The 13,509-nt window shown below is 38.2% G+C and overlaps 1 protein-coding gene across 1 annotated transcript in view; it reads left to right on the forward strand.

Moving 5' to 3' along the window:
- MRC1 (mannose receptor C-type 1) overlaps positions 1-13,509 on the forward strand; it is a 127,947-nt gene that overhangs the window by 84,502 nt on the left and 29,936 nt on the right. Inside the window, exons 15-21 of the mRNA XM_027847954.1 lie at positions 1,273-1,417; positions 2,053-2,094; positions 2,604-2,767; positions 4,226-4,293; positions 7,396-7,496; positions 8,471-8,613; positions 9,609-9,723. Coding sequence (XP_027703755.1) covers positions 1,273-1,417; positions 2,053-2,094; positions 2,604-2,767; positions 4,226-4,293; positions 7,396-7,496; positions 8,471-8,613; positions 9,609-9,723 — 778 coding nt within the window. The remainder of the gene's footprint in view (positions 1-1,272; positions 1,418-2,052; positions 2,095-2,603; positions 2,768-4,225; positions 4,294-7,395; positions 7,497-8,470; positions 8,614-9,608; positions 9,724-13,509) is intronic.

Raw genomic sequence — 13,509 nt, forward strand, 5'->3', positions numbered from 1 at the left:
CTAATATTTATATGGTTGCTTAAGGTTTACATTGATCCTCATAATAGCTATGTGACGTAGGTACTATTACTAGTCTCAATTTACAGATGAGGAGATGGAGGCTGTGAGGTGAATGTGAGGCCCAAGGTCACACAGCTACTAAGTGTCTGAGGCAGAATTCAAAAGCGAATTTTCCTGATTCCAGGTCTACACTCTACCTACTATTCCATCTATCTGTCTGTAAGAGACTTGGAGAAAATGGTTTTCTTGGAACTCAAGGTCATGAAAATAGGGAATATTTTGGTACTGCAAGTCTGGCTACGTTTTTTTTTTTAATCCTCTTATATAGGATTAAAATTCAGCTGATTTTACTGAAAGGAGGTAGGGCAAATCCTAGAATCAATATTAGCATACTTCATTGAACAGAAAAGTTTTGGCACAGGACAAAGCATTCAGGAACCTTTCCTTTCCTACTAATTTGAGGCTTGCTTCTGAAGCAAGGCCATTCTTTTTTTTTAAAATAATATTTTCTTTTTTTCCAAATGCATGTAAAAACAATCTTTAACATTCATTTTTTAAAATTTGGAATTCCTAATTCTCTCCCTCCCTTTCCACCCTGCTCTCTTAGACAGTAATCAATTTGGTATAGGTTATACCTATGCAGCCATGCAAAACATATTTCCATATTAGTCGTGCTGTGAAAGAAGAAACAGACCAAAAGAAAAAAAACACACAAAAAAATAAAGTGAAAAAATAGTATGTTTTCATCTGCATTCATACGCCATCAGTTCTTTCTCTGGAGGCGGATAACATTTTTCATCGTGTCCTTCAGAACTGGCTTGTTGTATTGCTGAGAATAGCTTAGTCATTCACAGTTTGTCGTCGTACAATATTGCTATTACTGTGTACAATGTTCTCCTGTGAACCAAGACCATGCTGGGAAAGAATGAACAAGAAAATAATTGAAACTTGCATCTTCCCTTTCCTAATTGAACGAAGCATATAGGAACTGGGCATGTAGTATGGAAAATAGAGAAAATTCCTGGGGGAGGAAACTCCCTCTGCTAATGCAGATCAGTCCCTTCTCTGAAACTTAAAGTTTTGGAAAGTTGCTTAGAGCCTGAGTGGTTCTTGACTTTCTCAAATCCTTAGTCAGTATTTGTCAGAGGCAGGATTTGAACCCGAGTCTTCCAGGCTCCGAGGCTAGCTTTCAATCGACAATGCCACCCTGCCTCTAAAGCATGTGTACCAGATGCAAACTAAAACTAACTAGAGCTGGTGCATTTAATCTAGGTGACATATGAAAACTGGTCCTATGGAGAACCAAATAATTACGGCAACATTGAATTTTGTGGCGAGTTGAAGGCTGATCCTAGCATGCGCTGGAATGACATTAACTGCGAACTTCTCCGCAACTGGATTTGCCATGTCAAAAAAGGTAGGGTTACACTCCCTCCGTATGAGATGTGTGCTTTACTCCCCTCCATAGTTTGGAGAACTGAGCAAAATTCTCTTTTGAAAAGTTTTACGTTGGAATAACAAGAAGGATGCAGTATAGATCATGCTTTCATTAGATAAGAATGAAGAGATGAATGAAGATAAGATGAGGCAGGTACCCTTATTATCCCTATTTACAGATGAGGAAATTGAGGCTCATCAAGGTTAAGTGACTTGTCTGGGTATTACAGTTAATAAATATTTGAGGCAGGACAAGCCTAGAGGCTTGCCAATTTTTAAAACTTTAGTTTATTATGAATGGTTGAGAAAATAATATCCTGCAAGGAATTGCATCTGATGTTTCATAAATAAATAAGCCATCCCCACTTTTCAGATTACTGGGTATCAGGAAAAAATTATACATAATTTCATAAGCAATTCTCAATGATCAGAGCTCAATTTATTTATTGCAAATGTTGTCTTCACCTCTTTGTGGATTGCTGGGTGCTCTGTTTAACTCATAAAAGCGTACAAAAAGAAGAGAGAGGAAAAGAAAAATGTTTAATTATTCATCAATGTTGCTCTAGCCCATGAAGCTTAAGTTGATTTTGTATTTTAATTTTCTTTGTCTTCTAGGAGATGAGCTGAAACCAGAGCCAACACCTTCCCCTGAAAGCAGTATGTGTTACTTATTGTTCAAGTATTCATTCAGTTCAGTCATGCTTTTTTTCCTTCTGTTTGCTCTTGAATTAAAAAAAAAAGCACAGAGGTACAAATGAGTTCCTAGCCCCCTCTTCCTTTTGCCTTGATTCAGCATGAATGTAACCACTGATCTTGCTTAGCAGGATAAGGTTTAGGTTCATCTCAATAGGACCGAAACCAATAGGGCCCTAGGGATATGCTAGCGTTAGGTTTTTGGTGTTGTGGCGAACAGGGAGGTAGCAAATTTTCTGGAGGCTTAGAAGAAGTAGATTCTTTGTGCTGAATGATCCTGTCCATGTAACTAAATCCCCCCTCCCCCATCTTCCCCTACCTGTCCGTGTTCTTACTTTGGGGTCCCAGTGTAGAAATGGAGTTATTCCCTGTTTAGTTATGTTGCTACTCTCTCTTTGTAACTTTTGAGCCCAGTGGCCACTCCCTGAGGTCCTATGGATCACACCCCTGACATTTGCTTCTTTATCTTTCAGACCCCACAATCACTGAAGATGGATGGGTTGTCTATAAAGATTACCAGTACTATTTTAGCAAAGAGAAAGCCACGATGGAAAATGCACGGGAATTCTGCAAGAGGAATTTTGGAGACGTAGTTTCCATAACGGGTGAAAGTGAAAGAAAGTTTCTATGGAGATATGTAAGAAAGACATTTATCAATTCAAGAATGAGGGAAATAACAAGCTGAACAAAGATATGACCTAAATTTCATTCAGAAGGCATAGCAGCCGGTGGCATATCTTCAAGTAATTTGCTAACCTCTGAGAATGGGACTATACCTGCCACCTCCCAAGATAGCAAGAGAAGGAAGTTGGATGGGGCAAGATTGGTGGTGCTGAAAGGGGACCTACTGGGTATTGTTGGCATGGGGATGACTGTGCACAGATCCCAGAAGCAGGTTCCATACCTGCCTGTATAAATAAATGCATACCCACTGAGAGCCCATCAATGTATTCTGTGCCAGCTCTGTACTGATCCTTCAGAACCTTATGTGACAGTAAAGTGTCACTACTTACATGAAGCTCCATTGCCATCTCACCTCCATGTCCACTTGCAGGTTGTTGAATAATAGTTAACAGTGAAGAGCCGTACCTAGGACTGAGCCACTGGGGCTCTGCATCTGGGCCCAGGTGAAACACTTCCCAATAGGGCGTGCTTTCTCCTCATTGTCTGCTTATTCCAGATCCTCTCTGGCCTCTGCAGACCTCTGTCATATAGCACAGTCCTGGTTCCTTACCTGGCCCCACTCCCAGGTTCTCATCTCCATGGTGCCCCCCTTCACACTTTGTGCTCTGCATACTGACTCTAGCCCCTTTCCTTATCCTCCATACACACACCATCTAACCTGCCCCTTTCCCTCCCAGGGTGAGTCTTTAGTTATGACTCTAGGTGGGAGCATAGTTCTTCACTAAAAACCCTTAGTCATTTCCTTTCCTCTCCAAACATTATCATGGAATGCTTACTATCTATGCAACTTCTCTGAAAAGAGCCCCCAAAAATGCAACATGAAAAATGGATGCTTTTGTGAAAGTTAAACAATAGCAGAACTGTTGGAAGAAAATTATTTCCTCTCCAAGAAAAAGACTGAGGAGTGAAGTCTAACATTTTATATTTTGATTTCTCTAATTTGACTTTTTACCTCCTTCATTTCTATGGAGACTAGAAATCAAGAACAGCTTTCTGGTATAAGATGTTGGAAGGAGAGTTTGGGTCCTGCTGCTTAGGGATGGGAGAATGTCTTTGCCAAAATGATAGCAAGGATGTTTTGTTGATATGGACATTAGAGATGATAAAGTAAATCATATAGGATATTTAGAATGGGCTTATTGGCTTCGATTGAAAATGCATTAGAAGTGTTATATAGTGTTTTTTTCTTCCTCTTTCTTATAAATAAAGCATTATTTATGTAAAGATTTATATAAAGATATAAATAAAGATTATTTAACCTTCTTTCTGACCTGATCTCGAAATAAGCAGAAAATGACCCTATACTGGTCAAATGTGATGTCTGATTGATCAAAGAGAACAGAAATGTTGGTTGAATCCACTTGACTCTTATGTAATTAGATGAAACTAAATACTCATTTCTATATTTTAGATTTCCACCCTTGACTTGGAGCCCACATATTTCATTGGCTTACTCATCAGCATGGATAAGAAGTTTTTGTAAGTAAAGCTAATATTAATGATAGTTGCAGTTACACGGTGACTTGTGGTCACAAAGTACTTTTGTATAATTCTCTTGCTTGGTGTACTTTGCAGTGACTCTATGAAGCAGGCAAGGCAGTATTATTAGCCCTTTTTCTAGACGAGGAAGTGGATCCTTAGAAGGGTTAAATGACTTGAGCAGGGCAGACAGCTAGCCAGTGACAGAGCCAGGATTCAAATTCAGATCTTTCTAATTTTGAGTCCAATGTTCTCTCTGTTTTAGCATGATGGCTCCTTTGATTAGATCCAGTGAACAGTATCAGTTGCTCTCAGCAGAGTCAGGCTAAATCAGCTGTTTAAAACAAACAACAATTTGGTAAAAACTCAACATGCAATATGCTTTAAAAGCAAATGAATGAAATTAGAATTCTTAATTTTTTTCCCCCCAGCTTGATAAATCTTCCATAAGTAGGGGAGGATGTTTCTTTCTGTAACACTACATTTCTTTACATTTCTCAATTGTGTCCAACTCTTTGTGACTCCTTTTGGGATTTTCTTGGCAAAGGTACTGCAGTGGTTTGCCATTTTCTTCTCCAGCTCATTTTACAGATGAGGAAACTGAGGCAAATAGGGTTAAATAACTTGGCAAGAATCACATAGCTAGTAAGTGTCTGAGGCTGGATTCAAACTCAGAAAGATGAGTCTTCTAGACTCCAGGCCCAGTGCTCTATCCACTATGCCGCCTAGCTGCCTTACAACAACAAGCAACAACAAAATTTTATTTTTTTCCCTCCAGCTTAACAAACCTTCCACAAGTAGGGAAGAATATTGTTTCTTTCTGTAGTACTACCTTTCTTTCTTTCTTTGTTCTAAGATGGTAGTGCTTATCTCTGAAGGATGCACTATAGCAGATATAATGAATTTATTGGAAATCTCATATCATTCTCATTTGTATTGTCTGGGCAAATGAAACAAAACATCTCTCATATTTTCCTACTAGCCGCTGGAGCAGCATAATTTTGAATGTCTTCATTAAAATGATAGCAAAGATGTTTGTTGATATGGGTGTTAAAGATGACAGAAAGTAGATCATATCTTTTTTTTTTTGGTTAGGCAATGGGGTTAAGGTCACATAGCTAGTAAATATTATATGTCTGAGGCTGGATTTGAACTCAGGTCCTCTTGAATCCAGGCCCGGTGCTCTGTCCACTGCGCCACCTAGTTGCCCCTAGATCATATCTTTTCAAAAATTCTATGTTCCCACCAAGTCTGCCTCCTCAACTCTCTATCTCCTGTCTTCTTCCATGCCTTGGAACTGCTCTTTCCTCATCCCTGCCTCTCAAAATCTGTATCATCATTCAAGGTTCAAGTATCGACTTATCCAAAGCCTTTTCTGGTCCCCTTACTCACTATTGCTTTCTCCTTTCTAATGTTACCTTCCGTTAATACTATGTGTGTGTATGTCTTATTACCTCTAGTAGAACGTAAGCTCTTAACAGGAGACATTATTTTATTTTAATCTTTATATCCCAAGTATTTAGCACAGTGACTGAGTATAGTGTCTGGCACATAGTAGGTGCTTAATAAATGTTTATTGACTGATTGACTTGTATAAAATCTACACTTAACAAATGTTTGATGAATTACTGCATATAGATACATTTAATGTAGTGATTTTTTTTTTTTACCACTAATGGAAAGATTTAGCATTCCTTGATGTGTACTACTTTTCTCTTTTAAAAATATGTATTGGGGGAGGCAGCTAGGTGGTGTAGTGAATAGAGCTCTGGCCTTGAAATCAGGAGGACCTGAGTTTAAATCCAACCTCAGACACTTAACACTAGCTATGTGACCTTGGGCAAGTCACTTAATCCTGATCGCCTCACCAAAAAGCAAAAAACAAAAAACAAACAAACAAAATGTATAACCTATATCTGATTGCTTACCTGTTTTAACATATAATTAGGGGAAATAAAATATATTCAAATATATTTTATTGATGCCCTGCATCTTTATACCTCAGTCATGTCACACCACCCTTCTAATTTCAACTCTTCCTTGGGACAAAAAAAAAAACCAAGCAAAAACATCTTATACCATGACCATACGACAATATATGCTATATTCTGCTCTAATATTCTCCCAACTTTTTGCCATAATGCTTATTGCTTTTCAAATAATAAATGATTGATGCTCCTTTTTACTATCTATGAGTATTATTAATCTTAGGATGAGAAGAGAGTAGAATAAACTTATATAGATCAGTCCATGATATATTCTGACTCCTGGTTAGTTTTGATTTTGTGTGAAAATGTGTCAATGGAAAGGATTTTAAATATTTTTTTTTGCTGTTTCCCCAATAATCTGTATCTATAGAAGGCTGGAGTTCTCCCTCCCTTTCAGCCTTCCCTCTCCTTGTTTCAGTAGAATATAAGCCTCTTAATGGGGGAAGCTAGGTGATACAGTGGGTAGAGCACTGGGCTTGGAATCAGGAAGACTCATCTTCCTGAGTTCAAATCTGGCCTCAGACACTTACTAGCTGACCCTGGGCTTTCTTATCTTTAAAATGAGCTGGAGAAGGAAAAGGCAAACCATTCTAATATCTTTGCCAAGAAAACCCCAAATGGAGTCACAGAGTCAGACATGACTGAAATGACTGAACAGCAACAAGCATCTTAATGATAAGAACCATCTTCTTGTTTTCATCTTTGGATCCACAATATCTAGCATGGTGTCTTACACATGACAGTGACTTTATAAAAGCTTAGGAAATTAAATTGCAATTAATTGAGTGGAATTGAATGTTCTTTCACTGAGTGACATTGCTCCTCAAAAAATGCCAAAATTCCCCCACCTGTTAACAAGACAGCATGGTTGGGGAAGGCAAAAGATGCTAGCAAACAATAAATGTGGATGCCATCAAAGCACCTTTTATAGAATAAATGAAATTATATCCAGTCTAATGATTTTGGATAACATTCATAGATATCACAGGGTTTTTTAAATTATCGTTCAATATTTCTACTATAGAGTTTTTATAATATTAAAATAAACTGTTCCCTTGTACATTTGTAATGGAAACAGGTTTCTAATTACCTCCTGGCGTATTTACTTTTGCAGATGGACGGATGGCACTAAAGTGAACTATGTGTCTTGGGCTCCAGGTGAACCCAATTTTGCCAATGATGATGAAAACTGTGTGGTCTTATATACCTCTTCTGGTGAGCTAAATCAGAACATTACAGAATTAATATGTTACTATATTAGGGTCTAGAATTACTATTGACTTCAATTACTTTCTTTGCCCCTTTTCTTTCTTTTTTCTTAATTTGCCCTTACTCCTCAAGTCTGACCAACTTTGCACATTTTGATCATGTAAGAAACAAAATAATCATCCTCACAACTGCCAAACTGGTACTCCTGAAGAATAGATCTGACTTTGTCCCTTTCATGCTCAAGAAACTTCAGAACCTCTAAAATAAAATACAAGTTCCCTTTTGGGGCATTTGAAACCCTCCACTACACGACTCCAATCTGTCTTTCCAGTTGGATTTCCCATGACTCCCCATCATGTGACCTCCATTCCAGCTAAAGTGGCCTAAATTCCGTTGCTTAACCTTGACATTTCAGGTCTCTCCTCCTTTGTGCCCACTGTCCCCCATGCTTCCCATCTACTCTCTTCTCACTTCTGCCTCTTTGAATCCCTAGCTTCTCTCAAGCAACAGCTTAAGTGCCACCACCTAGAACCACCAGGTCATTCTTGATCCCTTGAGTCACAGGCTGAGCCTCCCGTCCCCTGATTTCTTAGAACGTATTTTTTGTTGACTTCTCTGTTTGCCTGTTGTCTCTCACCTCATCCCTAACCACCAGTAGATTATATGCTCCCTGAGGACCAGGACTGCTTTGTTTTTGTCTTCCTGTCTCTAGCACCTATCATAATGTCAGATACCTAGTAGAAGCTAAAAAATATGTTTATTAAATTAATACCACAGCAAATTCAGAGAAGGGAAAGAAAAGTGTCTTGAATACATTTTCCTAGGAACTTATGTAAAATTGAATTTTATTAGCAGTCTTCTACTTTTAAATATCCTTAAGGGACCAAAACAGCACTTAAAATATAAAATAGTGTGTTTTTCTTCATTACAAATGTCTGTTTAATATCACAAATTTACCTTTTAAACTATTTTCTTGACAGGGCTTTGGAATGACATTAACTGTGGTTTTCCAAATGCCTTTATCTGCCAACGACATAACAATAGCATCAATACCACTGCCTCTCCCACACCAGCTCCGCTTCCTGGAGGATGTCGGGGAGGTTGGAAGTTATTCCAAAACAAGGTATTATAGCTATTACCGAAATCTTTATATCAATCTGTATGGATAGGCTCAATGAAACTTTGGTAGAACAAAGAGAATGTTTGCAGAACTAATGAATATGGAAAATTTCTTGTGGGGTTTGAGTGGAGCTGCCTATGAAAAATTATCAGTGGCAAGTGAGTGATCACCAGGTGTGGTGGACAGGCCTCTGAACTCATCCACCATGGATGCTGAGGCCATTGGATCTCCTGAGCTCAGGAGCTCTGAGGTAAAATGGGTTAAATTTCTTGGGTGTCTGCAGTAAGTTTGATATTAATAGGGTGAACCCACCCAGAGCAGAGGGTCACGAGGTTGCCTAAGGAGGGGAAAATCAACCCAGGTCAGAAACAGAGAAGATCAAAGCTCTTGGGGTGATCCACAGAGGAATTGGGTCTGGGAGTAGTCCTTGCTTTTCTAGTTTAGTGAGATGAGGACACTTAAGGAGTCTTAAGAAAAGAAGAGGAAATAAGAGGACAGGAAAAGAATATAGAAGAAAAGGAAGGAAGGAAGGAAGGGAAGGAAGGAAAGGAGGGAGGGAGGAAAGGAGGGAGGGAGAAAGGAATGAAAGGAGGGACAGAAGGAGATATTTGAAGAGTGTAACCATTATTTGTCCTAAGAAAGAATACAGCCGTGAAGTTTTATAAGAAGTTTATAACTTTAGCTTTAGGGGTGAAAAGAACCTCAAAGGGCATCTTATCCAACCCTCTTATTTTACAAATGTGGAAACTAAATCCCAGTAAAGTTAAAGGATGTATTATAAGTCACACAGGTAGTAAATAACAGTGGAAGGATAAGCCTTCTTACTCCCAAACCAGGATTATTTCAAGAGTGCTACTGCCTCTGGAATAGAGCTAACTCTAATTTTTATAATTCAATTCAGTTATGAGAAAAATGTACCTTTTGTAACATTGCTATGAGTAGATTTCGTTTTACTATTAGCTAACCTGAATAAATATTATTCTTCCCTCCCATTTCAGTGCTACAGAGCCTTTGGATTTAAAGGAGAAGAGAGGAAAAGTTGGCAAAATGCACGTAAAGATTGTCAGAATTTTGGAGGAAATCTGGTTTCTATACACAGTGGAAAAGAACAAGGTACAGTACAAAGGTTGATGACACTTGATAATTAATGATAATAATTCTTTCCAAACAATCATGGTACTTGCCTAGCATGTTATAGGTGATAAATATTACATACTAATAATCCAGTTCCTGTTGATTAAAGAGTTCCATCTTGAGTATAAGGAAATTCATTTTTTAGGCTACTAGGGTCTCAAGTAAAGTAATAATTTATAATGTAATAAGCTTATCTGACAGCATCTAGTCTAATATTGACAAAATCTTTCTCCTAATGTCTCAGAGTACTTTGCCAGCATGTAATTTATAGAAGTATTCATACTATCATAAATTGATACCTCTTGATCACATCTGGGTACAGGAGGTTGTCCAAGATTCCATGAGCAGAATGATTTATCCTGCTGTAAATTGCTGATCCAGGAGCAGGTCACAGAGTTCCTACTTTATTTATTTATTTTTTTCAGTCAAAGACAAGGTTTATTAGAACATCCGTCATATTGGGCAGACTCTTAAGGAGTCTGAATGTTAGTGAGCTATTGGCTAGATTATAAGAATCTGAGCTAGATTTAAAAATTTTAAGAATCTTTTTAAGATTTTAAGAATCTAAGCCCAGAGTTCCTACTTTAAAGCTGCAAATATTGGAGACTTAGAAATAGTAAATAAACTAGTCAAAATAACCTAGTTTATTTATTGATGGGTTGTTTAAAACATATTTGTAGGTGTTTTGGAAATGTTCAGCTTCTATCAATCAATCAGTTAATTAATAAACTTTTATTAAGCATCAACTACATACCAGATGTTGTGTTGGGTACTGGGGGTACAAAGACAAAACCAAACACTTTCTTTCCTCAAGGAGTTTATGTTTTATCTGGAGAAAAAACATACACATAAATAAGTACATATAGTATACATAGTACGTAGTATATACAGAAAATAGAGCAAAATTTTGGGAGACAAGGCCCTAGGAACTGAATCACAAAAGACTTCATGTAGAAGGTGATACTTAAACTGAGTTTGGAAGGGAAGAAACAAGGTATTTATACGAAGAAGTGAATGGAGATGGGAGATGGGATGGCACGTGTGTACAATAGCAAAAAGGCTAATTTGGGGAGGGAATTAATGTATAAGAAAGTAATATAAAGGAAAGTGCCCAAAGACTGAAAGACTTTAAAGGCCAAATAGAGCAAGTTTTATTTGGTTCTAGTGGCAATAGGGAATGAGTAGAGTTTATTGAACAGGTGAATAAGAATGTCAGAACTAAGCTTTAGGAAAATCTATTTGGCTACTACATGGAGGATAAATTGGAAAAAGAAGAGACTCAAGGTAAGGAGGACAATCAGAGGCCATTGTAGTGGTTCAGGCGACAGATGATAAGGGCCAAAAGTAGTGGCCATGGGAGTAGAGAGATGTGTAGGTAGAAATGAAAACATCTAACAACTGAGTAACTATGTGGAGTGAACAGGAGTGAGGAGTCAGAGATAACATTGAGGGCATGAACCTAGCTGGCTGGAAGGATGATGGACCCCATAATAAAAAGAGTGAAGTTCAGGGGCGTGTTTTTGGGGGAAAGATGAGTTCTATTTGGGGGATGCTAAATTTGAGATACCTATGAAACATTCACTTTGAAATATCCAATGTGCATTTACCAATTATGGTAGACTAGGTTTTAATTATGAGACTGCGGCTTCTATGTAAAACCTACAATATTTCAGAGATTTTTGCTTATTTGTCTGTTTTGTTGCAAGTAATGTAGTTAAGTTTGCTAGTGTGGGAAAAGCAAAAAAAATAGTCCAAGGAATTTTTTTAATCTGGAGCAAATTCATTTGGGATGGGACGTAGCATAGAGGACAGTTCAATTACGAGTGCAGTTAGCCTGGGGTAGAGAAGGCATTCCTCAGAAAGGCTAGCAAGTGACCCCATGGCAGTTAGGAGTACGGCACACTCCAAATCTTCGATTGTATGAAGTTAATTGCTGGGATCCTAAGAATAGATGTCAACCAGCAACCCCTTTCAAAGTGAATACAGTTCCCTGCAGACCTTGAACCAACAGTCCAAATACCCATGCGTTGTTCAGGACCCAAGATTCCTGGTTCCTAGAAGCATAGCAGGCTTCCTCAAAATATGGTTGGGAATGTGCAGGCGTGGTCAAGACAACAGTGCCAATGAACTGAATGATTCAACCCTTTCTTCCTCACATAATCCACACAAAATTTAAATAAAAATCTCCCAGGGATTAGAAAAGTAATGACACAGCCAAGTTTGTCCATTGGGGCTAGTTGCCATAGGGTGAAGGGGTACACCAAAATGAAATTCTTCCAAGGGAGGTTGATCTTGCACTGAGGAATCTATACAAGGTGAGAGGGAAGAAACAACTTTGAGAAATTGATTTTTAGGAAGCGAAAACATAAGCAGAAGATGAAATTTTAAGATAAGTTATCTTATAACTTGGAGGAGGGGAGAAAAGCTAGTGAAATAGGAGCCTAGGATGAATGAGCTTGCCACAATGATGTCAGCTTGTGGAATTAGGCCTCTACAACCCATTCATCATCCAGTAATTCTACTATTGGCCTACACAACAGCCCAATAGATAAGTAGAATAATTGATTTCTTATCTTGGCCAGAAATTAGTGTTTCTGGGCAGAACAAAATCGGAATCAAGGTAATAGAGATTTTCACAAAGAAGGCCTTTCAAGATTAAATAATATTTACTGACTAGGCAGGCAAAAGGTTTCTAAATATTTACTTGGGGTATCGGCAGAAGAGAATTAGCAGGTAATTTCAGGTTTCATTCCTATTGCTGGAACAAATTATGTTCTTACTTAAGTAATAAATCCAAGACCAACAATTAAAAAATTGATAAACTCTCTTAAGAGCAATGTAAATATTGTTTCGGGGTGGGGGCGGGGAAGATAGCTTAAAAATTGCTATGCCTTTACTGAATTCCTCAATGGGAGGGGAAGAGGAGATGAGTTTTTGTTGACTGAAAAGAAATAATTAAAAATAAGTCAATATCTGCCTGCATGACTAGTTGTTTCTGCCTTTGACTCAAACACAAATTTCCCTCTTTTATTGGAGAGAGGAATCAGAAGAAGCTCTAAGATGTACTAGTTGCTATCCATGAAAATCTGTAATTTCAGTTCAGTGGTTCCTTCTAGTGGCCCAACCATGCCTGCCCATCTTGTACTGCTCTTGTCCTCTCCCAAGTTGGCCATGGCAGACCATCCCATGAAACAAAGATGTAATCGTAATCATCTCATCTTTATGGACTGTTTTAAGGTTTACAAAGGAATTTCTCCACAACAACTCTAAGGTAGATAGTAAAAATATTGTTACCTTCATTGTACAAATGAGGAAACTGAGGTTAAGTGACTTGCCCACTATTGGCCAGAGCCAGGTCATGTACCATGGGGTCCAACTCTCCTTCCATAGTTGCCCCTCTATTTTCATAGTGCATTTCATTGCTTGTCCTTGAATCAGCAGAACACACAGATGCTTGAATCTCTAGATTTCTCTCTTTTGTCCCAATCCCTACCCCTCGGATTACTAACCAGCGTTTTCTTCCTTTTGAAATTACTTTGTGTGACTGAGTGTTTACTTCATTGTGTACATACCCACATCCCCTCAGTGGAATGTAAACTTCTTAAGTACAGGTTTGTTTTATTTTTTTTATCATTGTAATCCCCAGCGCCCAGAAGATAGTAGGCACTTGATAAATGTTTGTGCATTGAATTCGGGGGAATTAAGCTTTGTCTCTCTGGGTTCCTTTCCTAAATCCTCCAGTCCCCTTGTGGTGTCTTCCTGGTG

Source organism: Vombatus ursinus, unplaced genomic scaffold (genome assembly GCF_900497805.2).
Source record: "Vombatus ursinus unplaced genomic scaffold, bare-nosed wombat genome assembly UNPS02005459.1, whole genome shotgun sequence".
Taxonomy (NCBI): domain Eukaryota; kingdom Metazoa; phylum Chordata; class Mammalia; order Diprotodontia; family Vombatidae; genus Vombatus; species Vombatus ursinus.